Source organism: Magallana gigas, chromosome 5 (genome assembly GCF_963853765.1).
Source record: "Magallana gigas chromosome 5, xbMagGiga1.1, whole genome shotgun sequence".
Taxonomy (NCBI): Eukaryota; Metazoa; Mollusca; class Bivalvia; order Ostreida; family Ostreidae; genus Magallana; species Magallana gigas.
Window position 1 is genome coordinate 50,194,744 of NC_088857.1, and position 25,659 is coordinate 50,220,402.

The 25,659-nt window shown below is 34.0% G+C and overlaps 3 protein-coding genes across 11 annotated transcripts; 2 read left to right on the forward strand and 1 right to left on the reverse strand.

Moving 5' to 3' along the window:
• The first annotated feature begins 538 nt into the window (after nucleotides 1-538).
• Nucleotides 539-24,472, forward strand: LOC105341857 (APOBEC1 complementation factor). Of its 6 annotated transcripts, none has more exons than XM_011448606.4 (11): nucleotides 542-1,419; nucleotides 2,165-2,345; nucleotides 3,042-3,142; nucleotides 3,681-3,731; nucleotides 5,394-5,461; nucleotides 5,640-5,787; nucleotides 6,172-6,261; nucleotides 19,502-19,597; nucleotides 19,822-19,939; nucleotides 21,145-21,357; nucleotides 22,413-24,472. In XM_011448606.4, the coding sequence occupies exons 1-11, from the start codon at nucleotides 718-720 to the stop codon at nucleotides 22,460-22,462; spliced, it is 1,818 nt and encodes a 605-aa protein (XP_011446908.1). In that variant the 5' UTR covers nucleotides 542-717; the 3' UTR covers nucleotides 22,463-24,472. The 6 variants fall into 6 exon arrangements, with proteins under 6 accessions (XP_011446913.1, XP_011446908.1, XP_011446912.1 ...); XM_011448608.4 differs by having other exon boundaries at nucleotides 544-1,419; nucleotides 22,357-24,472; XM_011448607.4 differs by having other exon boundaries at nucleotides 549-1,419; nucleotides 22,431-24,472.
• On the forward strand, nucleotides 8,996-13,641 carry LOC117692817 (putative nuclease HARBI1). 2 transcript variants are annotated; one of them, XM_034481952.2, is made up of 5 exons: nucleotides 8,996-9,698; nucleotides 9,912-10,027; nucleotides 10,205-10,316; nucleotides 12,092-12,468; nucleotides 13,454-13,641. In XM_034481952.2, the coding sequence occupies exons 1-4, from the start codon at nucleotides 9,296-9,298 to the stop codon at nucleotides 12,466-12,468; spliced, it is 1,008 nt and encodes a 335-aa protein (XP_034337843.1). In that variant the 5' UTR covers nucleotides 8,996-9,295; the 3' UTR covers nucleotides 13,454-13,641. The 2 variants fall into 2 exon arrangements, with proteins under 2 accessions (XP_034337843.1, XP_034337841.1); XM_034481950.2 differs by lacking the exon at nucleotides 13,454-13,641 and having other exon boundaries at nucleotides 12,092-12,693.
• On the reverse strand, nucleotides 12,538-17,140 carry LOC105324436 (myb-related transcription factor, partner of profilin-like). 3 transcript variants are annotated; one of them, XM_034481954.2, is made up of 6 exons: nucleotides 16,764-17,140; nucleotides 16,037-16,104; nucleotides 15,685-15,837; nucleotides 14,645-14,707; nucleotides 13,498-13,557; nucleotides 12,538-12,934 (listed from the first exon to the last, which is right to left on the reverse strand). In XM_034481954.2, the coding sequence occupies exons 1-6, from the start codon at nucleotides 16,982-16,984 to the stop codon at nucleotides 12,753-12,755; spliced, it is 747 nt and encodes a 248-aa protein (XP_034337845.1). In that variant the 5' UTR covers nucleotides 16,985-17,140; the 3' UTR covers nucleotides 12,538-12,752. The 3 variants fall into 3 exon arrangements, with proteins under 3 accessions (XP_034337845.1, XP_034337852.1, XP_065942222.1); XM_034481961.2 differs by lacking the exon at nucleotides 14,645-14,707; XM_066086150.1 differs by lacking the exons at nucleotides 13,498-13,557; nucleotides 14,645-14,707.
• Nucleotides 24,473-25,659: the final 1,187 nt, after the last annotated feature.

The window sequence follows — 25,659 nt, forward strand, 5'->3', positions numbered from 1 at the left end:
ATATGCAAGTTTCGAAACCATGACTGAGAATCATCGCAATTCATTTGAGAATTCCCTCTGTTAATATGAAATGCGGCTTTCGAATTCATTTCCTGGTACCCATTTATTCCATTACACGATGCAGAGAGAGAGAGAGAGAGAGAGAGAGAGAGAGAGAGAGAGAGAGAGAGAGAGAGAGAGATTATGCATTATAAGATAGTGGGGTGTACGCATTCAGCTATCAGTTCTCCATGAGCATAATTCTGAGTAAAATCTACCTCTTAGGCCTATAGTTGTACAGAAAACAAGAGGAAATGTTTGTATAATCCTTTTAGTTTGATTTGAAATCTAATTTGAGTATTGTAAATACTTCCCATGTTGAACAATCCTTTATTAGTTCATTGGGGCAAATAAACAAACAATAAAACCATAAAATCGCGCTAATTTGTGTATAAATCTGGGAGGATTGAATCGATGAACTAACTTTGAATAATATATCCCTTTTGCAAATGTTTGATGTTTAAATTTTACAAACGGTGCATATTTCAAGGTGAAACTGATAAGCGTTGAAAAATGTTGACTTTGATCGTCCAACACCCCGTCAATTTTTATCACGTGAGTCAATACTCCACCAATGGGAAAATAATTCTATTTGTTGACCTGGTGCACGTGGATCAATTTAATTTCAACACGCATGTGCAATAACCTCATAACCCTAGAACCTGACGTCTGCTAAGAATGACAGTCCCTGGTCACACGTCGAATATGGAGGAAAAACAGCAATCGGTGTCGGGGACTCCGAATGAAGCGAATCTTTTGAAATTAATGGAACGCACCGGTTACCCAATGGTGCAAGAAAATGGACAGAGAAAATATGGACCGCCGCCCGATTGGAATGCCCAAAATCCACCTCGTGGATGCGAGATTTTTGTGGGCAAAATACCAAGAGATTGCTATGAAGATGAACTAGTTCCTGTTTTTGAGCGTGTTGGAAAGCTTTATGAACTCAGGCTAATGATGGACTTTTCAGGGAGCAACAGAGGGTATGCATTCGTGATGTATACGAATCGTGCCGACGCACAGAAAGCGGTCCGGGAACTGAATAACTTTGAAATTAGAAAGGGACGATTGTTGGGTGTATGTACCTCTGTTGATAACTGTCGTCTGTTTGTCGGTGGAATCCCGAAAATGAAGAACAGAGAAGAAATACTTCAAGAAATGAAAAAAGTCACAGAGGGAGTAGTGGATGTGATTGTGTACCCAAGTGCTGTGGATAAAAGCAAAAACCGGGGGTTTGCGTTTGTTGAATATGAAAGTCATCGAGCTGCAGCTATGGCAAGGAGAAAGTTGATTCCGGGTAGAATTCAATTGTGGTCCCATCAGATTGCTGTGGATTGGGCAGAACCCGAGCAAGACGTCGACCAAGAAACGATGTCCAAGGTAGGCACCGGCAAAACACGTGTTCTCAGTCATGCATAAAAACGTAAACAATCAGTTTACGCAGTTTGTTTACCGCGGCATTTCAAGTGATATTTGTTTGGGTTTTTATATCAAAGAATATCTACGAAATTAAGAATTGAACTCTAGAGAAAACCTATATACCATGAGAATAGCAGTGAATGATAATTTAAGTAGGTCACCTTGTCATACCTGGATCGCGTTGTTCATGTTTGCTCTTATCATAGATAACGCAGATTATCTGTCAACAATGTTGGTGTTTGCTTAAGAGATCAAGAATGTACAGACACGTTATCATCCTGCATGTGTTTAATTTTTAACCTGACTATGAAATTAGTGAAGGGTATAAGTTCAGTACCATGCAACTACATTATTGCATATTTTGCCCTCCTCTCAAACTACTCTAAATTTTGACATTATATTTCTGATATGTTAAAACAGCAGTATCATTAAAAAAAATTATATATGTTGTATGCTTTTTAAAACATTGTACTATAATAAGCAAACTTAACTGCACCTTTGCCACTGACTGACAGGGTTTCTTCCAAAAAAAAGTGGTCCAAAGTCAGCCCCCCCCCCCCCCCCCAAGCCTTAGGCTTTATAGTGTATCTGTATATGTCACTCATGTTAAGATGCTCATGATGTACATAAGATTGACTTTGTATAAATTTGTGATGAAACTTATCTTTGAATATATATGCTTACCTAAGAAATTTTACATTTTTAGGTGAAAATACTCTATGTACGAAACTTGATGTTAAGTACTACAGAGGAAACTATACAAAAGTTCATGAACTCAAAGTTGGGGAAGGAAAATGCTGTGGAACGTGTGAAAAAGATTAAAGATTATGCCTTTGTTCATTTTAAAGACAGAGATGATGCTCTCCAGGCTATGGAACTAACAAACAGTAAGTCCTCTGGCTTTGAACTATAAAATACAAAAAAAGGAATTTAAACACCCCAAATAAACCCTTGATACTCTGACAATGAGTAAAATTTGTAACATATATACCAGAGGCGAGTTCAACAGAGCAAGCGTTCGCGAGCGCTCGCCAAAATTTCCTATACCCGCAACACAAATTTTGGCGAGCGCTCGCGAGCGCTCGCTCTGTTGAACACGCCTCAGGGATCTATCTATATCTGTGTGAGTGTGTATGAGAAAATATGGTTGGCTTGAATGTTCTTTGAGCTATCAGGTATTGTCCTACAGAGTAATACTATTCCACTATCTTTTGGCTAAACCACAGTAATAACTATTATCTGTTAAACTTGAGATTCAAGAATAACTCCGGTTTTGAAATAGAATATGTATTAAATGAAAATAATGATGAAAACACAGACTATGACAAAGATGATATATCGGACAGACGGACACACTTGGCTCAGACGACTAACGTCCATACACGTTTATCACACGCACACTCCCACGCGGCTTTCCTCAGCAATTCCAAGAACCAGTCAAAACTCACACATGACCTCTGGTCACAATAAATACCAGATAACACAAAATACACACTTACATATTTCATCTGTATAGAGTAAGCACTGTCTTTTTTATGTTGAAAATTTGATTAATGTATTGTTTTAATTTACTAATGTAACAGATGCAACTATTGATGGAGCCCGAGTAGAAGTTGTACTCGCAAAACCAGTTGATAAAAATGATTATAGGAACTACACTAGAGGCAAAAGTGCATTTCAACAGGTAACTTTTAATGCTCAAGTTTTACACTACCAACTTTCCTATATGCTTTAGATTGTCTTCTTGCTTATTATCTGTTGTGGAAGGAATTATTTATTGAACATTTCTGGTGAATATAGTATTGTTAAAAATGTGTACATTTTAATTAATAAAAACATGTGCGGGTTGGAGGCAAAGTTGCTGTAGATGCACTTAAATTTTTTATTTCAAATAGTTACCACAAATACTATGCCAAACACAATCAATTCCTTTCACTTCATTTTGATTAGTGTAGTGGATGATTCCAAATTTTGTTAAGAAAGAAAGAAGTTTGATAATCATCCTACATGACATGGATTAGATAATTTGAGAAGCAAATTGGGTAGTGGCATGGGTGATGCCTGTTTTTATGCAATGCAAGTTTGATGTATTAACAGAAAATTGAAAACTTTTGATCATATGCATACCTACAAAACGTTTATACCATGTGTATCAATACAAAACCTTTGGGATTCTATAGAAATTGTGTACATTCTTTAAAAATGTTATTCTTTTTTCTTAGGATGATATTGAGGAAACTTTAGAGGCACAATTAAAGCAACTTTCATTTGAGGTTCTTAATGCTTTTTCAACTTTCTGTTTGAAAATTTTCATTTTATCTTTTGTTGCATGTGGTTTCTTCAGAGGAGATTTTTCTTTAGAATGTTACAAATACATTATTTAATTTATTAATTAACCATTTCTGACTAGACAAGATTTATATCTCCGGAATTTGACTAAAGTTGTGCACTAAACCTTTTTTGTGTTCTACTTTTAAGTGGTAAATACTGTTGCTTATACTCCTAATTGTCACTGTTAACAGTAATGGTTATAGAAAAGTGATTCTTTTGTTATACATGTATTACAAAAGTTGAAGTTATACCTCAGAATGTACAATTGCTAGGTTATTAACTTGCTATTTAAACCTATTTACCGTTGGTTTATATGCTAACTCATTTAATTATTGACATGAGACCACCACTTATTTTTGAGGAAAAACTGTTATTTCTAAAATGTCTTGAAATTTTATCATTATCATAAAGCTCTACTGGCTTTCAATAGTGATCATTTTTTCTGCCTGTCTGTCCAACATCAGTTGTCTAAAGCATATTTTATTTAATCTTGGTCAAATCTAAGTAACCCACAAAGTTTCTTTGTGTTTAGAGTTTGTATTGACCTTAAGCAAAGTTTTTAATAGGTAAAAAATTCTAGGTTACCGTTAAGATTACAACAAAGTTATGTCTAAATGACTTGTCTAGACCACGCATTTTCCCCATTTGCCCTATCTGGCTTATAATTTACATGTAGAGTGAGTGTTGGCAAAGGGTGTGTAGTGATCTGGAACCACTTTTCTAGGTCAACAGTGAATGTCAAAGTAGGTCTCTTTGAAATTCAGTTTTTGATAATACTTTCTTTCCCTTTGGGCCAATCATGCTCATATGTTATTAAAAGATTGCCTTTTGTTAAAAGGTGTGCTTTGACCTTGAACCACATTTCGATGTCAAAGTTCAAGGTCAAAGTAAATCTGTGCAATAAATCTTGACAATATTTTTGCTCCTTTGGGCCCAATCTGCTCAGACTTCTCCAAAAGACTGCCTGTATATAAAGAGCATGAAATGTTTCTGTTTCAAATGTCAAGGTCATAGCAAAAATTCTTGTACATATCTTTTGTTTCTCCCTTCTCCACTATCTGTGCTATGATTTTGACCTAAATACATAAATCAGAGGTTATGGTTAAATCAAAGTGGTCTTTAATTTTTTTCATTCTAGTGTCCCTTATAAAAACATGGCCTTTAAAGTTGGTCACCATCTCATTAATGACTAGGTAATGATTCAAAGTATAATTAAAGTTTATGGAGCTGTTATATACAGCCATTTGAATATTTTTTAGAAACAAACCAGGCCTAACAGCAAATTGAATTTTTGACAGTTTTTGATCTGAATCCTTATTTAAGCAAAATATTTCATATGGGAGTTCATCTAATTGTAATTGACATTTTTTTATGATAGCAAATACAAACTGCTCTATTGATTGGCAAATTTTACTTTTAACTAGACCCATTGCTGTGTCAGATTATTTTCATGTATCAGGACACTAACAGTTTACTTTTAGACCACTCTCTAAATTAAATACCAATGGTACTAGTTCAAAATATAACTTTAAGAGGTATTGTATAACATTTTTACATGTATATCCCTCGTTGGGAACTGAATTAAAGATATTTATCTTTTGTAGGCATTCAGTGGATACAACTTGTACAGCGATCAAGCTATGATTAATCAAATTTTTCCTCAATCTGGCAGGTATTGAAATAATGACTAAATTATTGTCATGATGCATTGAAATTTATTGTTTGATACTTTTAAAATTGATTATCATTTTACAGAAATCTGGAATCAGTATCATGTGTTATTTAAAGTTTTGAGGTACATGTATATATCTTATGTATATGTGATGTTGATATATTTTTTTCTTACTTAGGGACTTTCAAGGCAGGACTGCTGTGGGGATAAGAGGTGCTTTGAGAGGGAGAGGCCGGGGTGCTGCAGGGTCTCGTGGTGCTGGAAATCAAAGAGCTAATATAATACCTGGATTAATGGGGAGGGGCCTTCGAAGATATCCTCATGAGGTAAGTCAATCATTTATATCTGCATGCCTTATCTGTTCTCATTTTTGATTGGCGGATTAAGTTTTTTGGAAGATTTTGTTGAATTTTTAGTTTTTGAAATGGTTATTTGGTTTTCGTTGTTTGTTTTTATTTTTTTCTAAATGATGAAGTTTATAACATCATGCATTAGGACATCTTGTTATCATTAGTGAACAAAAACGAAAGAATTGTCACTAGTAAAGTTTAAAAAGTGAATATTTATGGATTAAAGTGCACGGAAAATAATTTAACACAAATAACTTTGTACTGTATTCACAAACACTGCAAAATCTTACTTTTACAGAATAGAACAGATCTTTTATCACATTTCTTATTTTGTGCATGCTGTTTTCTTGTTGCTACTAGGACCGTTTGTATGATTTGCTGCCTGGCATGGAATTGACACCTACTAATCCTATAACACTCAAACCACAAACTGTCAAACCTCCAACTCAGGTACAGAGCTATGCTTTTCTGAGTGCTCTATTGTAAGAAGTATACACTTTTTCATATCTGTATCATGTTTGCTTAGATTGGGTAGATGATGCAAATGTGCAAAGATATATTTAACATACACAAGTCTTTGAAAATCAAACCTAACCCAACCACCAACCAGTTTTCTATCTTTATGGGGGAATATGTAGTCATCAATCAAAAGCATCGGTATATTTTGTCATGCTGTTTAGTTTTACATACTTTTTAGCTCACCTGAGCTGAAAGTTCAAGTGAGCTTTTCTAATCACTCTTTGTCAGGCGTCCGTCTGTCCTCCTGTAAACTTTTTACATTTTCATTTAGTTTCTAGAACCACTGGGCCATTTCAACCAAATCTGGCACAAAGCATTATTGGATGAAGGGAATTCAAGTTTGTTTAAATGAAAGGCCACTTCCTCTTTCAAGGGAAGATAATTAAAAATTATGCCGGTTTATTTGAATTGAATTATCAATTTATTTCAATCTAAACTTACAACGAAGTCTTCCACTGTTCCAATTTCTCTCATTTTTATCTTAATCTGGTTCAGCCTAACTTTTACATTCTGGCTCTTCACTTTCAAATTCTTATTTATCACTTGATTAATTCAATTGATAAATTTTCATTTTTTTCCCTCTCTCTCATTATCAACTTTCCCCTTGTTCTCTCTTTCTTTCTCCCTCTCTTTTTTCTCTTTCTGCACACATCATGCCACATAAGCTTAGTTGTCTGATAGTGGAATTCTTATTGTTCCCGAAGACATAAATGATTAATTAAAACTGGTATTTGTGTGTGAATTTCTGTGTATTGTAATAAAATCATTCACTGAAAACCCTGTTTCAATTGTGGTAAAAAGTGTATTCATTCAGTGTATGTCCATAGAAAAATGTAATGAAACAACACTCGCCATCTTGGATTTAAAGGGGCCCTCAGTTCATGCTGTTTTTAACAATCTCTCCAATATCTCTAATTGATTTCTGACGATATATAATTTGGAAAATGATCGAAAGTCTTATTCCTATCATCTGACTTCATCTGCTAGCTGCATTATAAACACACCGTATGAATATGTACTTAATACTCACCAGCATCGGAAGTTTGCATTTAAGTGACATAAATTCTATACATATAGAGAGAGCCAAAAATCTGCAAAAAAACTCCTCTTGATTTATCATATGCGGTTGGATCTCTTCAGTGATTACCAGAACTTCGATGATTTTGTACAAAATTTTGTTGTATTTTCGCATGATCCTCTCTCAACATTTACCTGTCATTTGAACTCATGATCCTCTCTCAACATTTACCTGTCATTTGGACTAACAGGCAACCTCAAGTAATCGGTCCTAAGTTACTTTTATTGGTCTTGCCAACAGGACCGAAAGATTTCAAGAACTCTGCTACATTGTCCAGATATTTTGTATATGACTCCATAAAGCTAATTTCATTTCATGTATATGCCTATTGCTGCTAAGGTGAGTGATGTGGCCCATGAGCCTCTTTATTGTCCATTCATTATTTTCTCCATGTACAAGTTGTTGTAGAGGAGATATTCAATATAGCACTGCAAATTAATTATGTATAAAAGCATTTTGGGAAAAATTTGATGAGAGCTTAAGTTAATTAGCATTTGCAAATTTAGTTTTGCATAGTATGAATGAGTCAAACCCTTTCATTTCTAAAGTTATCAGTGATTTATTTCTCAAGTTACCCAGTTTTATCGAGCAGTTGCAATGTGGGAGTTAACAATACAGCATATTAAACAAACAAGTTAGATTTGACTCGATGTATTTACATTGTTGAAGGAAAGTATTCGAAAAAAGATAACTTTGTGTACATTGCAACACATTGAAAAAATATTTCCTATGGTGAGGGGATTTACTGCTTGGAACTCACAGTGCTCTTTTCAATTCAAACACTACACTATGATTTCTACCTGTCTGTCTTTCTGTCTGATGTTCTTCATTAACTTATTAACTGCCTCGATAGAATTGTACATATTTAAGGTCATGGCATACCTATGTTTAAAATCCTTGTATATGGGCCATATATTCTCTGTTGGCCTGGACTGTTTCATACTTATCCCAAAGAGAGCCTTTGGATAAAGTGTGGGCATTGACTTTAACCATTGTTTTTAAGTCAAAGGTAAAGGTTATATAAGAACTTGTTGAACAATCTTTATCCTGACCATATATCATATCCCCTTGATCCTATCTTGCTCATATTCCACTGGAATAGTGCTCTAGAGGGTGTGCTGTGACAGTGAAGCAAATTTTGAGGTCAATTGCTATTATTATACCAAATCCAATTTTAGACCTTGGTTTCTCTTCCTTTGACCCAATCTTGCCCAGACTTTATGTCTGCCTGTTGTTAATGGGTGTACATCTATGTAAAACACTTATCAAGAGCCTATGTTTTTAGCTCGCCTGAACCGAAGGTTCAAGTTAGCTTTTCTAATGCTGTTGTTTATCATCTGTCTGTATGTCTGTCTGAAAACTTTTCACATTTTTGACTTCTTCTGTAGAACCACTGGACCAAATTTAACCAAATTTGTTACAAAGCATCCTTATTGGAAGTTGATTCTATATTATTCAAATAAGGGTCAAAACCCTTTTTTAAAGGTAGATAGTTGCAAAACAGTGAATATAGGTTGTGTGTCTTAAAAAATATTTTCAAGAACCGCTGCATCAGAAATGCCATTTGACCCCAAACTAATACCAGGCTAGGAGGTTATAAACGCTAGCTCGGGCTCCAGCTCCAACTCTAGCTCGAAAAGCAAGTTTGGAGTATGGCTCCAAATAATTTTAGGTTATAAAATCTGGCTCGAGCTCTGTCTCCAAAATTGGCTCCAAAGCTGTCTCGAAAATTTCGAGCTGGAGTACATACTCGAATTGTGGTTATAAAACTTTCGAGTACGGAAAATATACTCCAAATGGAGTATGTAAAGCTTAAATCTCGAGTAAGCTAAAGAGCTTACTCGAACTTTCAAGTTTGTACTCAGGGTGTCGTCTGCTTTCATAGAAATGGCTGCACATCAACGCATAGCCAACAGAGAACGCGTTCCGCGTAATTTTAGGGATAGGTCAAACCCACTGGAGGACTTGTCAGCTTCTGACATATTTGCAAGATATAGGTTTCACCCAGATACCATTATGGATCTCCTGAGGCAGCTCCCTGACTTATCTACTCATACAAAGAGGAACCTCCCAATTCCACCCCTCCTTCAGCTGCTTGTGACATTAAGATTTCTTGGTACAGGTGCCACCCACATCCTTGTTGGTGATGATGTGAAGATTTCAAGATCAACAGCAGGGCGATGTATAAGGCAGGTATCGGCCCTTATTGCAAATTTGGCACCAAACTACATCAGCTTTCCAAGGGGAGATCAGGCGCGCCAAGTGATGCTGGAGTTTGCACATATTGCAGGTTTTTACTAAGATAACTATAACGAAAACATTTACTCTGATCAGTACTTTTACTTGGAACATAACTTGTTTAGGAAATTATTACTTTACCCTGTTTATATACATCGACCCTTTAAATGTATGGGGGTTTGGGAGGAGTGAAAGTTCAGTGAATTTTTACCAGTTCAGAAAATTTGTTCTATAATTTCATTTACCTAAAAAATGTGCTTCACAGGTTTTCCAAAAGTGTTGGGTTGTGTAGATGGTACACATGTTCGAATAACCAAACCATCAGGGCCTCAAGAGGCAGATTTCGTAAACAGAAAACAGTACCATTCATTAAACGTGCAGGTACCAATAAATTAGCTTGAAAGCATTCATGCACAAGGCATTCAATATATTTTTTACATAACTAAGACTCTTGTCCAAATTCAATAACTGACTTAAATCTTGATATTAATTAAGAAATACATATATATAAGTCGTGTACCAGGTTAATTTCATCACCCCTTCCCTTTTCTCATGCAGATGGTATGTGACCCAGCTTTCAAAATTACAAGCATATGTTGCAATTGGCCAGGTGCAACTCATGACAACCGGATTTTCAAAATGTCTTCATTGTGCCATCAATTTGAACGAGGTAAAAGAAGTTGTTCGTTTATTATTGAGACCTTGACCTTTCAAACATGACCCTATTTAACAAGAGACCTATTGACCACATTGTTCAACTGATTTTTGAGAAAAAGAAATTTTTTAAAGATTTTTCTTTCTATATTCCTATGTAAAAATTCAACCCCCTGTGGTGGCCCACCTTACCCCCGGGGATCATGATTTGAACAAACTTCAGTTGAATCTATACAACTGGATGCTTCTACACAAATAAATGCTTCTCTGGCCCATTGGTTTTTTGAGAAGAAGGTTTTTTAAAGATACTAACAAATTTTTAATATTTCTCAATTATCTCCCTTTGAAAGAAGGCTTGGCCCTTCATTCTCACAAACTTAAATCCCCTCCACCTAAGGATGCTTTGTGACAAATTTGGTTGAAATCGATCAAGTGGTTCCGGAGAAGAAGTCGAAAATATGAAAAGTTTATGGACACACATACAGACATATGGCTGACAAAAAGTGATCAGAAAAGCTCACTTGAACTTTCAGCTCAGGTGAGCTAAAAACGATGTGTATCGAGTGAACCATAGTAAAGGATCAGTCCAAATGTCAGACTATGTACTGTTAGATTTAAAGCTACATGCGTATTACCATATCATCAAAGATATTCTTTGTAAACTTGACCTTTGAAATACCCCGGTATTATATTAAGTGAAGGTCCATTGGCGGATCCAGAAGGGGGGGGGGGGGGGGTTCCGGAGGTCGGAACCCCACCCCCCCCCCCCCCCCCCCCCTTTCTCTGGGACATGTGAATTTTTTTGAAAACTTTTAATGCCTATTTCAAGGCAATTTTCCCCATTTATAATATAAATACTGTAGTTATCTCAAATAAATGCTTTTAACATTGCTTATTTAAAGTCATTTGATATTAAAATATCGTAATTTTGTTCTTATATGAAAAAACCCTGTCGAATTTTTATCGAAATAATGTACATTGTACTCCCCTTCAGCATCCGATGTTTACTACACTGAGTAAACATGTGGAAAATTAAAGAAATACAAAACAATAACTTAAGCAGTATTGCTACAAACACAGATTTACAATAACATCTCCAATGTATTTTCTACTCTATTTCTTTAAAAAATCAATTATAATAGTTCATTTATAACAGTTTTGAACCGACAAGCCATCGAGTAAAACGACGTTCAAGTACGAGTACACGCATTCGTTTTACTTTTTTAAGCCGCTTTCAAATGTATTGTTAGTTTATTAACTTAAGTATTATAATAGATAAGTTTTACTTCGTTTCGTACGAAAAATACAATTTGAAAGAAAATTACATGACCCGCTTATTTATTGACAAATAATGAATTTTGCACGTATTGATTTTCATCAGTTGGAACCCCCCCCCCCCCTTTTCCAAATAGCTGGATCCGCCTCTGAGGTCATACAGTCTTTTAAAATACAAGCTTCTTGCAAACAACTAGACATCATTGAAGTGTTCATACTATAGGGCTCATTGGCGTCGGAAGGAAATTTTTTTCTCCAAATTATGGAATTCCTAATCCGGGGGGGGGGGGGGGGGGGGGGGGTACATAACTTCTCAATATTCCCATCTTTTCAAGGTAAATATATGAACACTTATTTTTGCTGCGAGAAAAATGGGGGGGGGGGGGGGGCTGAACCCTCTATGATGCTATGTGCCTAATGGTTAGGTTTAACTTTGCAAAAAAAGTGGGGGGGGGGGGCTAAGCTAAGAAAGTGTCATTCAAATTTTTCAGTTTGCAATGATGATTCTTAATTTAGGTGACCATGATGGGCTGTTACTGGGAGATTCCGGGTACCAGTGCCGTCCTTTTGTTATGACTCCGTTCATCAACCCTGTTAATCAAAATGAGAAACGGTACAATAATGCATTGTGCAGAACAAGAGTGCTGATTGAGCAAACTTTTGGATTCCTTAAAAAGAGATTTCAATGTTTGAATTTTCTACGTACAAAACCAGAGGTGGCAGTAGTCTATATCAAAGCTGCAGTAACTCTGCACAACTATGGTATTGTAAGGGGAGAAGTTCTTGAAACACAGCAGAATGTTGTGCAGGAAGCTGCTAACGTTGAACCTTGTCCTGCTGGAGGTGATGGCTATGCCATGAGGGCACATATTGTGCAAACATTTTTCAGCTAGGTAAGGTGCAATTAATTCATAATTGTTAGACTACTGAACTGAAATGAATTGGATAAACAACTAAACATATAACAGTGTACATTAGTTTATATACATGAATAAACATTCTTAAACTTTAACAGTCCATATGTAAATAAAACAATTAATATTGTCCCACACATACCTTCTTAAAATCTCTCTCTCTCTCTCTCTCTCTCTCTCTCTCTCTCTCTCTCTCTCTCTCTCTCTCAAAACAGGGGACCAAACATGTATAACATATGGCAAACAAATAACTTTTGTTTCAATCAAGATTCTGACTGACTCATTTTCATCTCATAGAACTTCTGTTTTGTATCAATCAGTTTAATTTCCTTCTCAAGCTTTGTTATTTCTAATTCTAGCTTCCTCTGCTCTAGCCTTATTCTCTTTGTGTCCTCTGTGATGTTCTCTTTCCTTTCATCTATCTTCCTCTTCTCACTTACTTTACCTGAATATAAAGTATAAATAAAAGAACATACATTGAAACATTTTTTCCATTGTTGAATTCTTTTTTATTACAAATAAATTTTAACATACATTTTTTTACATATAGCTAATGTAAAAGACAATTTAAATGATTTCATTAATTCAAATGTATTTGTATTTTCTGCTCTGATAAAACGCATTAACGAAGGATTTGTTTCAAATCAATTTGATCTTTCAAGGCTATAAGGAACATTTTTTTATCGACATTATGTATAATACTGTATTATCCTTAATAATTGCTCCAGGCACTAAGAAAATATTATTATTTTAGAGTTCAATAATCCTGTTGTCTAATGCATACAAAAAATATCAATAATATATCACTCTGTAAACTAGTAATACATATACTATACTACTTGAGTATATAGCTTATTTTATAACATCACTACTTGACTGTAATTTGGGGAGGGATTACATGGGCTTTGCCTGTTACCCAATCCATTTGAATTCTCAATAAAATATGTTTATATTAAATTAACAGGTTGAAAGATTATGACCCAGACATAGAATACAAGTCAATCTTACCTCTGCTTTCCTTTTCTTTTGAATTGACTGTCCTCTGTGACACAGATGATGGAGCTGGTGCTGAAATAAAAGAAAGAATTGACTACACCTGAGGAACAAGTCGAAGGGTGTTGCACTCAACTTTCTTGTTCAAACTGATGAAATAATTAAGTTATTGAAAAATTATAAAATAAAATTAATACATGTACACTTTATTGCAGACTTTTTTAAAGATTGAAGGGGTAGAGTTGTGTATTAAATGTATTTTAATCATGTTAAGGTGGCCCATTACACCTTGAAATAGTTTCTCAAATCAGCAGAAAATCAATTGACTTAAGGAATGAAATTCAAGTTAACTTGCAACAGACTGGTGTTCCATCCAGGGGAGTCAACGACTCTCATTCGCTGGAGATAAGCGCTAGCTGGCCCTATGGGCCTTCATGGCACAGAGAAGGATTTAACTTTTAACTTAGTCAGAAAACGTGTTACAACCAGACTTACATGAAAATTGTTTTGATAGATAACAAATGATGCATAAGAAATATATAAAATTCAAATAGGTGAAAATATATGCAATTTATATTAGGATGAAAATTATTATTTTTAAAAATTCAACTGAATAAATATGAACTAGCCCTGGGCCGATTCAAACTTGTGATCTGCAGTTCACAGATTGATACTTTATTACCACTGAGTTGCAATGATATTCAAACCATTCGATTGATACAAAAAAATCAACAAAACAATTAAATCACCATCTAATGAGGTAGGGTCTTAAAAAGCATATTAATGTAGTGAGGTACGGTATTTTAAATTATCTAGAATTGATTAAAAATATATAAAATTTGTTAATTTTTTTAAAGAGCAATATATGTAATATAATTTTGGTTTTACCTTGTTATTTGATTGGCTATACACAAATTCATCTTTAATTATATTTTCATAACTTGCCAACTTCACGTCAAAAGATGTGCTTGCATAATGCATTAATCTGCTTGACATCAAGCTTGATTTTTGTACAGATTAACATCATTTTTAAAATTAGACGTCTTATTAACTGCAAATGATAGTGAATAAATTTGCGGTTTAAAGCATGAACTGCCCAAATTTATATGTTATACAAATATAACATAGGAAAAATTTATAAATTCATTGTAACAATACTCACCAACTGTATCAATTTGACTTCTATTTGTCTCTGTCTCTCTGTTAGTACAAGTGAATCTTACATCTAAAATTAAAACAAAGTTATCCATGTTAATTCATGTTAATCATTGGTCATTCAGCAGATAATTTACATCACAATACTCTTATAGATATTTCTCTAGTATGTAGTATTTTAAGAGAACTTGATGGCAGTGGCCATTATCAAACTGCATTTATATCCTGTAGTATAATTTAAGAGCTTGTAATAAAGAATTTGAAAATATCCAAATTTAAATAATGGTAAATCATATGAATTTTCCTTTACTTAGTACCGGTAATAATTTATCGCAAAACAAATCATCAAACACTTTTAGGTAGATCATTGACCATCCTCCTGACAGACTCACAATTTCTATTTTGGCTGGTCTGCCCACCAAACATAAATATGTAACGTCACTATATACCAGCAAATGATCAAAATGTTTTCATGCATCCATTCTGGTGGAATGGAATTCAATAACCTGTGATGAATGACTGAATGCTACCGGTACACATGTACTTAAAATTATACTTGCATCTAGCTGTATTGGAGGGTATAACAAAACAGTTATTGAATGGTATTAAAGGTCAAATGACCGTTTTTATCTACAATGAAGAGTAGAAAAATTAAATCATAAGCAATGAATTGGGACAGTTTACACTATATAAACCGCTTCAAAAAGCATAAACTGTTTCAAACCATTTTATATCGTATAAAACTAATAAATATTGAATTCATTGCTTATAATTTAATTTTCCTACTCTTCATTGTAGATAACAACGGTCATTTGACCTTTAAAATGACGTAAAATTGTACAAAATTCAAACAATACGTCAGGCGTATTGATACATTTTTGACGTTAGTCTTACTATGACGTAGACAACATTCTTTATATGATATAAAATAATTTTTTAGTCAATCAGAAAGCGCGTTACAACCAGAATTAAATAATATCGGTGTATGACTGTTTAATATTTTCTGTGAATTCTTATAAATTTAAATATTAGATTTTGCTTTCTCACCATCACTGTCAAACCCTTCTTCTAGACCAAAAAGACTTGGCCTTCCTTCTTGTCGCTCAAGAAGCACTTCTTCTGCTTCTGTTAATTCAAATTCCACTTGTCCCCCACCTGTCTTCCTGACTTCTCTCTTCAGGTAATCGATTTTCTCTTTGGCTGTTAAAAATGAAATGAAATATTTTAAGGTAAATTATGGGATGACGTTTAAATGTTTTGTTTAAATCTTCTAAATATTTTACAGCCAGCCGTAGTAATTACACATGTTAATTAAAATAAATATGATATTCATGCCTTTAATTGAGTCTATACATGTACTAAATACATGTACATATATATGGTATTTTAATAAACATACTCCTTTGTTTAGCATTGTTGTACTTTTTTCTGCACTCTTCTGGGGACCTCTTGCTGCTGGTAAATTGTCTACAAGAGTTAATATGTGTTAATTTAAGCTTATTTTTTTCAAGTCATGACCTTAATGATTCATAATCAATAGATGTAGATCTCATTCTGAGTCTGTGTAAGAAACTTGTCCTCATTTGTCACATTTTCTTATTTTCTTAACCTTACCCAAAATATATCAATTTACTCGAATTAAATCCATAGCAAAATGGGTTCTAGCTACATGTGTACATGTATTCTAATTGGTTAATTAATTTCTGTTTTCTGTCAGGAAAATGTTAATTTTTTGATCGAACTTATGATTTAATCAAAACTTTTATAACTTATTGAGTGAAAGAGGTATTGTTTAGTAATTCTTTATTTATTTTTTTTTAGGGAATCAAAATTTCAACAAATAACATCAAATATACATTAGTACTAGATTCACTAGATCATTGTAACATAACACGGTAAACATAATAACATTGATTAAAATTAAATATAATGTAGTAAAATTAATTTGCATATTTTGCTTATTTTATTTAGGCCTAATAATGTTTGCAACACATTATTTTAATATTTTCACCTGCTTCATAATTACCTCCAATGCAATCTTCATTAATATGATCAACTAGCTACTAATATAGGCATATGCTTCTAAAATAAAATCAGTGACCTTTTTTTTTTTAGAACTTTCTTACGCATTTATAGCATCTGCGACCTCCTCCCAACCCTGCCTCCTCTTAGCCACGCCAGACTTCCCCCCAGGACCCTTGAACTCCCCAAATAGCACATCCTCCCTGTCCAACACGGCAGATATAAGACACGTTTCCTCATCTGCAGACCACTTTGTTCTTGTTTTTTTGTCGCTAAGGTCTACCCTTTCCTTTAAGCAAAGTTTCTCGATGTCTTTTTCTGCCATATTGCGATGAGTACAACTAATCCTATCGTCTGCAGGACACTGAGCAGCCGATGGCACAATTTCCCGGTGCGTTTTGTTGTCAAAAAGTACCTCTTAATGAATAAATATTTCGTGGAAAAGGATATTATAAAAAGTTTTATCAAAAGTATTGTAATAACTCACCGTTATATTGATTCAAGACATGTCGTCAATATAAACAGCAGGGCGCCGCCATTACAGAAGAGTTCCAAAAAAGCCGCTTGTGCACATAAAAAAAAGTTAGAGTACGAGCTCGAAAATTGGAGTACAAACTCCCGGGAGTACGTACTCGAAATCTTTTATAACCTCAAAATTTGATCGCGTACTCCTAGGAGTACGATTTTGATTTCGAGCTAGAGTTGGAGCTGGAGCCCGAGCTAGCGTTTATAACCTCCTAGCCAGGGCCCCAAGAGGGTTTCAAAGTTGAACATGGAAATATATTGGAAAATGTTTAAAAAAATGAAATAGAATATTATACAGTGAACAGTTGTTCAGTTGAGTGATGTGGCCCATGGACCCCTTGTTTCTACTTGGTTCTATCTGCCTTATATTAACCCATATTATGCCTGTATGATAGAGGATGCTTTAAGATTTGGGAGTAGAGCTTGTTTAAAATACCGTCAATTTTCCCACTTTGTGATGGTCTTGTTTTTGTCAGCAGCTCAATAAATCCAGACCCCCTTTATTTCACCGGCATCAAGGACATGTTCCCAAAACTCCCACGCAGTACAACTGCATTAGAGCTGGCTGGGTCGCTTTGCCAGCATCAAAGAAATGCCGCTAATTTATTAATAATTCTACTTGACTTATAAAAGAAGGACTGTTTAGTATTAACGAGGCTGGGTCTAATTTGTTCTGCCCTTGATTTTGGAATGAAATTTTCTACATGAATTTCTACTGCTATAATTATTATTTAAGATATATAAAAAAAAGACATTTAGCACACCGTTTGTTAAGGGGGTCATCTCAAGGTTTGTTAATTTTTAACATAAGATCTTATGGGTCTACTGACAAATGTTGTTTATTTATTGATTTCCTGAACACTGTAGGTCACAAATTTATATTTACATGTTTGAACTGTATCTTTACTTTCTATCTCTCTTCTTGCTCTCATTCAAGTAACAAGGGTAAATGTCATAACTCCGCCTTCTAGGGTTAGATTTGACAAGGGTCAGTCATCTTCATCAGCGAAGATGTTACAATAGCTAACGAGTATGTAGTTCACTGATCTGTATGGGGTTCAGGGGTAAACCCAGAAAAATGTTGATACTTAATAGTGCATTTTAATTAGCACAATTGGCTGCAACTATAATTAACAACATAAAATATTCAGCATGCTATCTTTAAAGGAAAAAAAGACAAACATTTTTTGTAAAGATGGCTCCACCGTTACCAGAATCTTAAAATCACCCTACTCATTCCCCAACTCAAATCCTTTTTTAAAAAATTCATAAATTTTAGATCAATACGTAGACTTGAGGTTAAACATTGACTTTCAAAAAGTTGGTGACGCAGGCCTGATGAAGCCCTTTTTCTCTCTAAGTTCTCTCGATCTCTCTCTATTGACATATATTTGAAGTAATTCCAAACATATGAATAATTACAAGCATTAGTATTTATAAGAAAATTTTTGGTTTTTCGATCTGCAGTACACGATTTTTAATACAGTTGCAGTATCAACGGCATGCGCTCTCTCTCTCTCTCTCTCTCTCTCTCTCTCTCTGTGCATGTGTTTATTGAGCTACAGTTTTATAAAGTCATTCCAAATATGGAAATATCCAAATTTTTCGACCTGCAGTGTACTATATCTAGTGCAACTGCACTGTTTCAACCTCATGCTTTTTTGTGGCGACGATATGCATTTGATGGTGGCGAATTCGAAGTTACCGGCCAGTTGAGTCTAGCTAGCGAGCGGCTGACATAATCATTGGCTCTCATAAAGTGGGAAAATCGACAGTATTTTAAAACGAGCTCTAAATTTTCAAGTTAGAGGTTACATAAATAAAGGTCAAGCAAAAATGAGGCAAAGTCCTGTTAATTATTGTCAACTTTATGTCCTTTATAAAGGGGGGGGGGGGGGCTTTTAAGATTGTCACCATCTTATTTATGCCTAGTTTGATTTGGAGCCATCTAAGATCTGTCATTTGAGCTTTAAAAATTTCTATTTTACTGGTATGGATATATTGAAAACAGCCTCAAAAGCATCAATCTGTTGATTTAATACTTCTATTTCTTATACCTGATGAGTGATGACACATTATTTTAGTTAAATTGAGAATATCTTTTAGGTAATAGAATACCAGGCCTCCTAATTCTGTTGCACAAAATCTCTATGCATTTATTTTGAAGTTGTTGTTTTTATTAATCCTGATGCCTTAATTGTGCTCCTGAGCATAATGATGTTATGTGCGTTTTAAACATTTTAGATAAAATGTATGTGACAAATTTAGTATTATTTTATAATTTAAAAAAATGAACATTATATTTAATATTTTATAGATTTTAGATGACTTTTGTCAGAAAAATGGCCTTGGTTCCCCAATTTACCAACTTCACTCAACTGTGAATGGGGATGCTCAGTTATTCTTGTACAAGGTAATGTCAATGCATGCTTTAATTGTAGATGCAGTTCCTAAAAAATGTGATTTTTAAGTTGTTGTTTTTTTCAGAATTAATCAAGTAGTTTTATGAATCTCATGATTTTACTTAGAAAATGTGTTAAGTTGCTCACAAGAATTTTGTTTTTTTAACTTTCTCTCAAGATATATTATGATATTATTTGTTCTTAGTCAGATTGCCTTTTTTGTTATTTGATCTAGGTCACTATTCCAGCTTATCCCAATCCATTTCAACCCAATAAGTTATGTCGTACAGTTGATGATGCTAAATGCTATGCAGCAGAATTTGTTATGTCTCAAATGGGCATTCCATTGGATGGTAAGTTCTGATATTGTAATGAGTTGTTTAACATCCAAGAAGACTGATGCTTGGTTTCCTTGCCTGTAGTATTTGATCTTTAGGAAAATGTAATAAATAGATCATGTGATGTATATAACAAAGCTTTTTTAACATCTTCACTCTTTAATATTCAATCAAGAATTATATTTAAGTGAGAACTTGTGATGTATGTGTAGACAGATCATATTTATTGATGTCTTGTTCTATTGATAACAATGTTGTAAGGTCTAAAGTAATTATGGCTAGGGAAGTCTAAAAAAAAATTCTTACTTGCATGAATTAAGAAGCATTTTTTAAAATAAAGTATATTCATTAGATAATGGCCTTGTGTGCAAGTATAATTATGAAAATAGGAATTGTTTTCTGTTAACTAGCAGCTTCCAATTATTTGTAAGATTCATTTTAAATATTTGATAATGGAGTACTTTGGAAAACTGTTTAGTACTTATTCATTCAAATTGGGATCTAAATAAACTGTTTTAGATGTTTTAGAGATTACCTGGTAAATGCAGGTATATAAAATGCCAAGCCCTAAGATAAATAGATAAGAATAGCTTTGCTATCAGTATTCAAGTACCATGATTTATTGATTCAAGCAATGACTTCTTGACAAAAAGTTATTTTCTCGTGAGAGAATTTAAAGTTCTACTTAGCTGCAGACACTGTGGCCCAAATGTTAGCAATTCATAGGGATGGCAACAATTTATTGCGTAACCAAATACTGATCTGTTATTTTACATATCAAATTTTTCAAATATGAAAACTGAAAGGTTCATATTATTCATAGATTTAGAAAAAATGATAATAATTAACGATGATCCAATGTGACCAGTATCAGTGATACTTATAAACCCTTGTAAATAAAACAGGGCTTTGAAACTCTGAGCAGTGATGTAATACTGGTTGTTTTAATAATAATTTATGACCTTGTTCTTTGAAGCTTAGTGTAAGTTCTATAAAAAATGAAATGCATTTATCATTTTCTACATGCCTTTTTTAAAAAAGGGACTGGAAAATTGTAAAATAACATTTTATTGCAATACCGAAATTGACATTGAAATATTTTTCCAAATACAGTTTGGGTTTTTTTTAGAGCAGGATATGATTGCATTTTTTTTCTGTTATTAAGTATTTACTTAGTTTAGTGTGCTTTCTCTGCTAGAAACTCTTAAATGCTTTCACAGGTCCTCCAGAGATGCCTACAGGTCCTGTAGTGGCTTCTACCCCTGTCGCCCCTAACCCATATCAGGGGCGACCCATAGGACCTGCTTATGCATCCATTCCAAGTGCTGTGTCTGCCCGTCCAGACCTGACTTTTGCTTCCACCATGCCGGTGGTTACTAGTGCACCGCCTTCCTATGTAATGGCACCAGGGGAGGTACCACCACCACCTCAAAGTAAGCTCATTCTCAGGGCTTGTATTCCTTAAAGTAAGCTCATTTTCAGGGCTTGTATTACCTTTCTATCGTATACTTGTAGAAAATATACTGTTTTCTGCCCTTTGTAATATAAACTGAAAATTCCCACTTCGTGAAATATAAACCTCAAGGGTGTAACACCATAAAAATAAACCTCAAGGGTGTAACACCATAAAAATAAACCTCAAGGGTGTAACACCATAATTTAAAAAATCAATCTCTTGGTTCTCCAGCCAATATTTTCAAAAACAGATGTGGTTGGGTGGTGATATATTTTTCTTTTATTTTGAAAAAAAAGGATGCAATATTTTTCTTTTATTTTAACAATGTGCAATTCTTTATAAAATTCTAGAAAAGTGATGTTTAAAGCAAATAGTTATCTGCATCGGTCTTAGTAATAGTTAGATCATGTAAGTAAAATTTATGCGATTAAGAAGGGGGCGGAGGGAGCGAAGCGAAGCGCAATTTTAATCAGATGCGCGTAGGCCTGAGAACCAAGGAATTAATTTTTGATCGCCAAATATGAAATATTTAATGCACACCTTTCTGGGGATCTTCATTGTTATATCACACCCTTTTCCGTTTCGTATTGGCTATTATGATGCAGAAATTGGTATGCATCGTTCAATTTCAATGCCTAAGTATGATTTCAGCTGGAGTAAATTGACATAAAAGGTTGTTTTTAAAGCTAAAGAGTCATGATGTTTTATATTTTATTTTTTTTTTAATTTTCTACAAGTATATGATAAAAGAATCATGACATGACATTTTTTACATTGCATCTAACATCAGCTCTCAGTCACTGTATGTCAGCCTTTGACCCTTTTTTGGATATCAGTGACCTAGGGCTAATATAAGGTGTGATATAAAAAATAGCATAAAATACCGGTAATCTTTATATATTGCATAAAGTCTGTCAGCTGCAGATATTTATAATAGCCAGAAGTGGTAGATTTAGTGTTTCTATTTTTTTTTCAGTGATAATGTATTAGGATTGCAAATGCAGTTAAGTGAATTGTTTGATAGTCCAATAGACTGTCTTCTTTTAACAGTTGCTGCTTATGACACAGGATACATGAAGTGAGATTACAGACAACTCTTCATCAACATACATGTGACAGATTTGCATAATATTTTTATTTTCTTAATAGTTTGAAATGGGAGAAATAGAAGCAAAATTAGTCATATGTCAGTCTAGTGATCATGATTCTGACATTTTAATTTGCAGTGTTGATTTGTGGATATTGGTTGTATTTTAAAATGACATGGTTGAAAAAGTTTACACTTTTAAAACTGAAGGACAGGAGATATTGTATCTGTTGGTATTATTCTAGTTGTTACATGTATTATTGCATGCAATTTTAATGTTAAATGTTGACACCATTTTAACTTTTAACAGTGTTCTATTGAACACGTATGTTCACTTAAGATTTTATTCTCACCTTTTGAGGATACCTTTTTTTTGTAACTTTTTTTTTACAAAGGTGAAATTTTAATATTGATGGAACCAAATAAGAATGAGTTGCATGATATTGTACCACAAAACAAATATTTGTTTAACTATTACATCTCTTAAATTTTGTTTTAATCTGTGTATCTCTTGGACATGTGAAATTGATCCCTGTTGAGTTTTAGAACGATGTATGGTACAATATCGTTTGCCAATATAACAGTTCTTTTAATTTATGGATGAGAAAGCTGTTGATTTGTGAATATTATACAACTACCCCCTTGTGCATTGCCATCAATAGTGCCAAAAGTTTCATTATTTCTTTTTTTTATGTAACATTAGTGTATAGTAAAAAGGTAGAAAAATTGGCAATGTTTACAACATAATAATTAATGTAACACTAGTAAATTAAAGTTAAAAGTGCTTGATCTTGTGAAAAAAATCAATCAAATTTGTTGTAAATTACTACAAGGAAAACTTAATTCCACTTGATAAGTAAATGTACAACATCGTAATTTTGAATTTATAGCGTGTTTAAGGAAAGGAAAGTGGTTATACATCATGGCAAAAAAAGTGTTCACCTTCATTAACAAACTTGCCAGTTTACTGTTATTAATCAACCTCACCAAATAGGTATTGTTATAGGTGAACATGAGAATGTTCACAGGCGAAACTCGAATGTCTCTCATTTGAAATGCTTGAAATATCTGTTGATCCTGAGTAACAAGAATGTGCTTTGCAGATATTGCAGGTTTTTTTTTTGGTTTTTTTTAAGCATACTATATATGTAGAACCTAGCTGATTCTAATACTTGGGCAGTCTGATTCATAGAAATGCATGTTTATTTTTGGTTAAAGGACAATGTTTCTTAATTTGTTTTCTTTTTGTTAATTATTTAGTTTGGTGGTGGTAATTATAATTTGTAATGTAGAATTTTGGTAGTATTTTGTCAATTATAAGGTAATCAGATTTTTTTCTTTTTGTATTATTTAGTGATGTTAATAACCAGCTTTCATTTGGTTTGTCCAATTTTTTTTAGTCATGTCTGTCAGATAGAACCTCTGTGGTGCTTATTTAAATGTAAAACTGCATGTGTTAAATGTTTTAGTTATTCTTGTGTTTAGTGTGTTTGTTGCTTTATTTTGATTAATATTATTTGCTTTTAGTTTGCCTTTTATGCATATCATTATCAAGCACAATTATTTGATTTTTAGAGAAAGTGTCCAAAAGACTTTTGAACTAATCATACAGATAGCTTGCCATCAACCAAACTAAACCAAATAATACATTTTTATGCCTAGCTAAACAGATCTATCCTTGACAATTTGTTCAACATAGAAGTGATCTTTTGTATTTTATAACACTCAGGAAGAGATGTTCTTCATTCCCTTGCCTAGCATATCTGTGATAAATTGTGTTGGGTAGCTCTAAAGCAATTTTTCTTTCTGTATGGAACCTTAATATTGCAGCATTATTTAGAGAATATTTGTATATTGGAGTTAATTTGTTCTTGAATTCATGAGACTCAAGAAAGGGATTGGAACATTTTGTTTACAAGTCTATTAATCAGGTAAAGATAGAAATTTATTTTCTCAGAAAATATTGCTAAGGAGCTACCATAATGTATACACAATCCATTTTAAATTTTTTGCAAAAACCCATATGCAAGACGTAAATCATGATATTAAGTCACAGAATTATGGTGTTAAACTCGAAACCCTCAAAAAGACTTTACAGGGAGATCAGAATTGTGATGTAATGTGAGAGCTTTGTTACAACTGAAAACTTGAGAACATTATTTGTATTCTTAGTGTAGGTATCTTTACACTATTTTTTTCCATTTGTTATGATTTGTTGAGATATAATTCAGGTGTAGATTGGTTGCCATTGTGCAGAGGCAAATTTTGTTACGATTTGTTCCATATAATCTGGTTAAGTAACTTCACATTCCAATATGTACAATTTGATAAACATATATCAACATTCCATTGTATCAATCAGAGCTTAAATAAATGTTAGTCATCTGTATACAAAGTCATGTCTTGTGTCTACTCTTTGGTTAAATCGAAGTGTATTATAAAGCCTTTGTACTGTAACGGGATGGGAGAAATAATGACGGACCAGACCGGGTTTCGAACCCGGGCCCCCTGAATCTCTAGTCAGGTGCTCTACCAACTGAGCTATCTGGCGCCGGTATTCGAACCGGTCTGACCGTCACATTCCTCCCCCCTTAAATGATCTTCGTCCCCGAAGATCACCCCAGGCTCTTCCCTTGGCAGGAGTTCACCTGTCAGTTCCAGGGGTTGGTCACGGCACCAAATGTAATGGGATGGGAGAAATAATGACGGACCAGACCGGGTTTCGAACCCGGGCCCCCTGAATCTCTAGTCAGGTGCTCTACCAACTGAGCTATCTGGCGCCGGTATTCGAACCGGTCTGACCGTCACAGTACCAATTCTCGACCAACTTCCATGTGAGGAAAGGATCAGAACAGAAATCCTGGCGACTTGAAAAGATGATTCTCTATTTGATCTACCTTTTCTATCCAAATTGGCAAATTCTGATGCTATCATTGATCACCATGAATTTAATGTACGTTAGTAAATCCTAAATATTTCAGAAATATATTGGGAGAGGCTCAAAACTTGACTACAGCTGGGTTACTCTTGTATGGTGGCATATTTCTGCCCCCTACATGCAAGATAATTATGTTGACATGCAAGTTACAAATATTTTAAGTAAATCTGGTTTTTATGTTGTTAAATCACTTAGATCTAATAACGCCCGTATCTGATATCACTGATGTAAGATGCAACAAAGTTATGTCAACA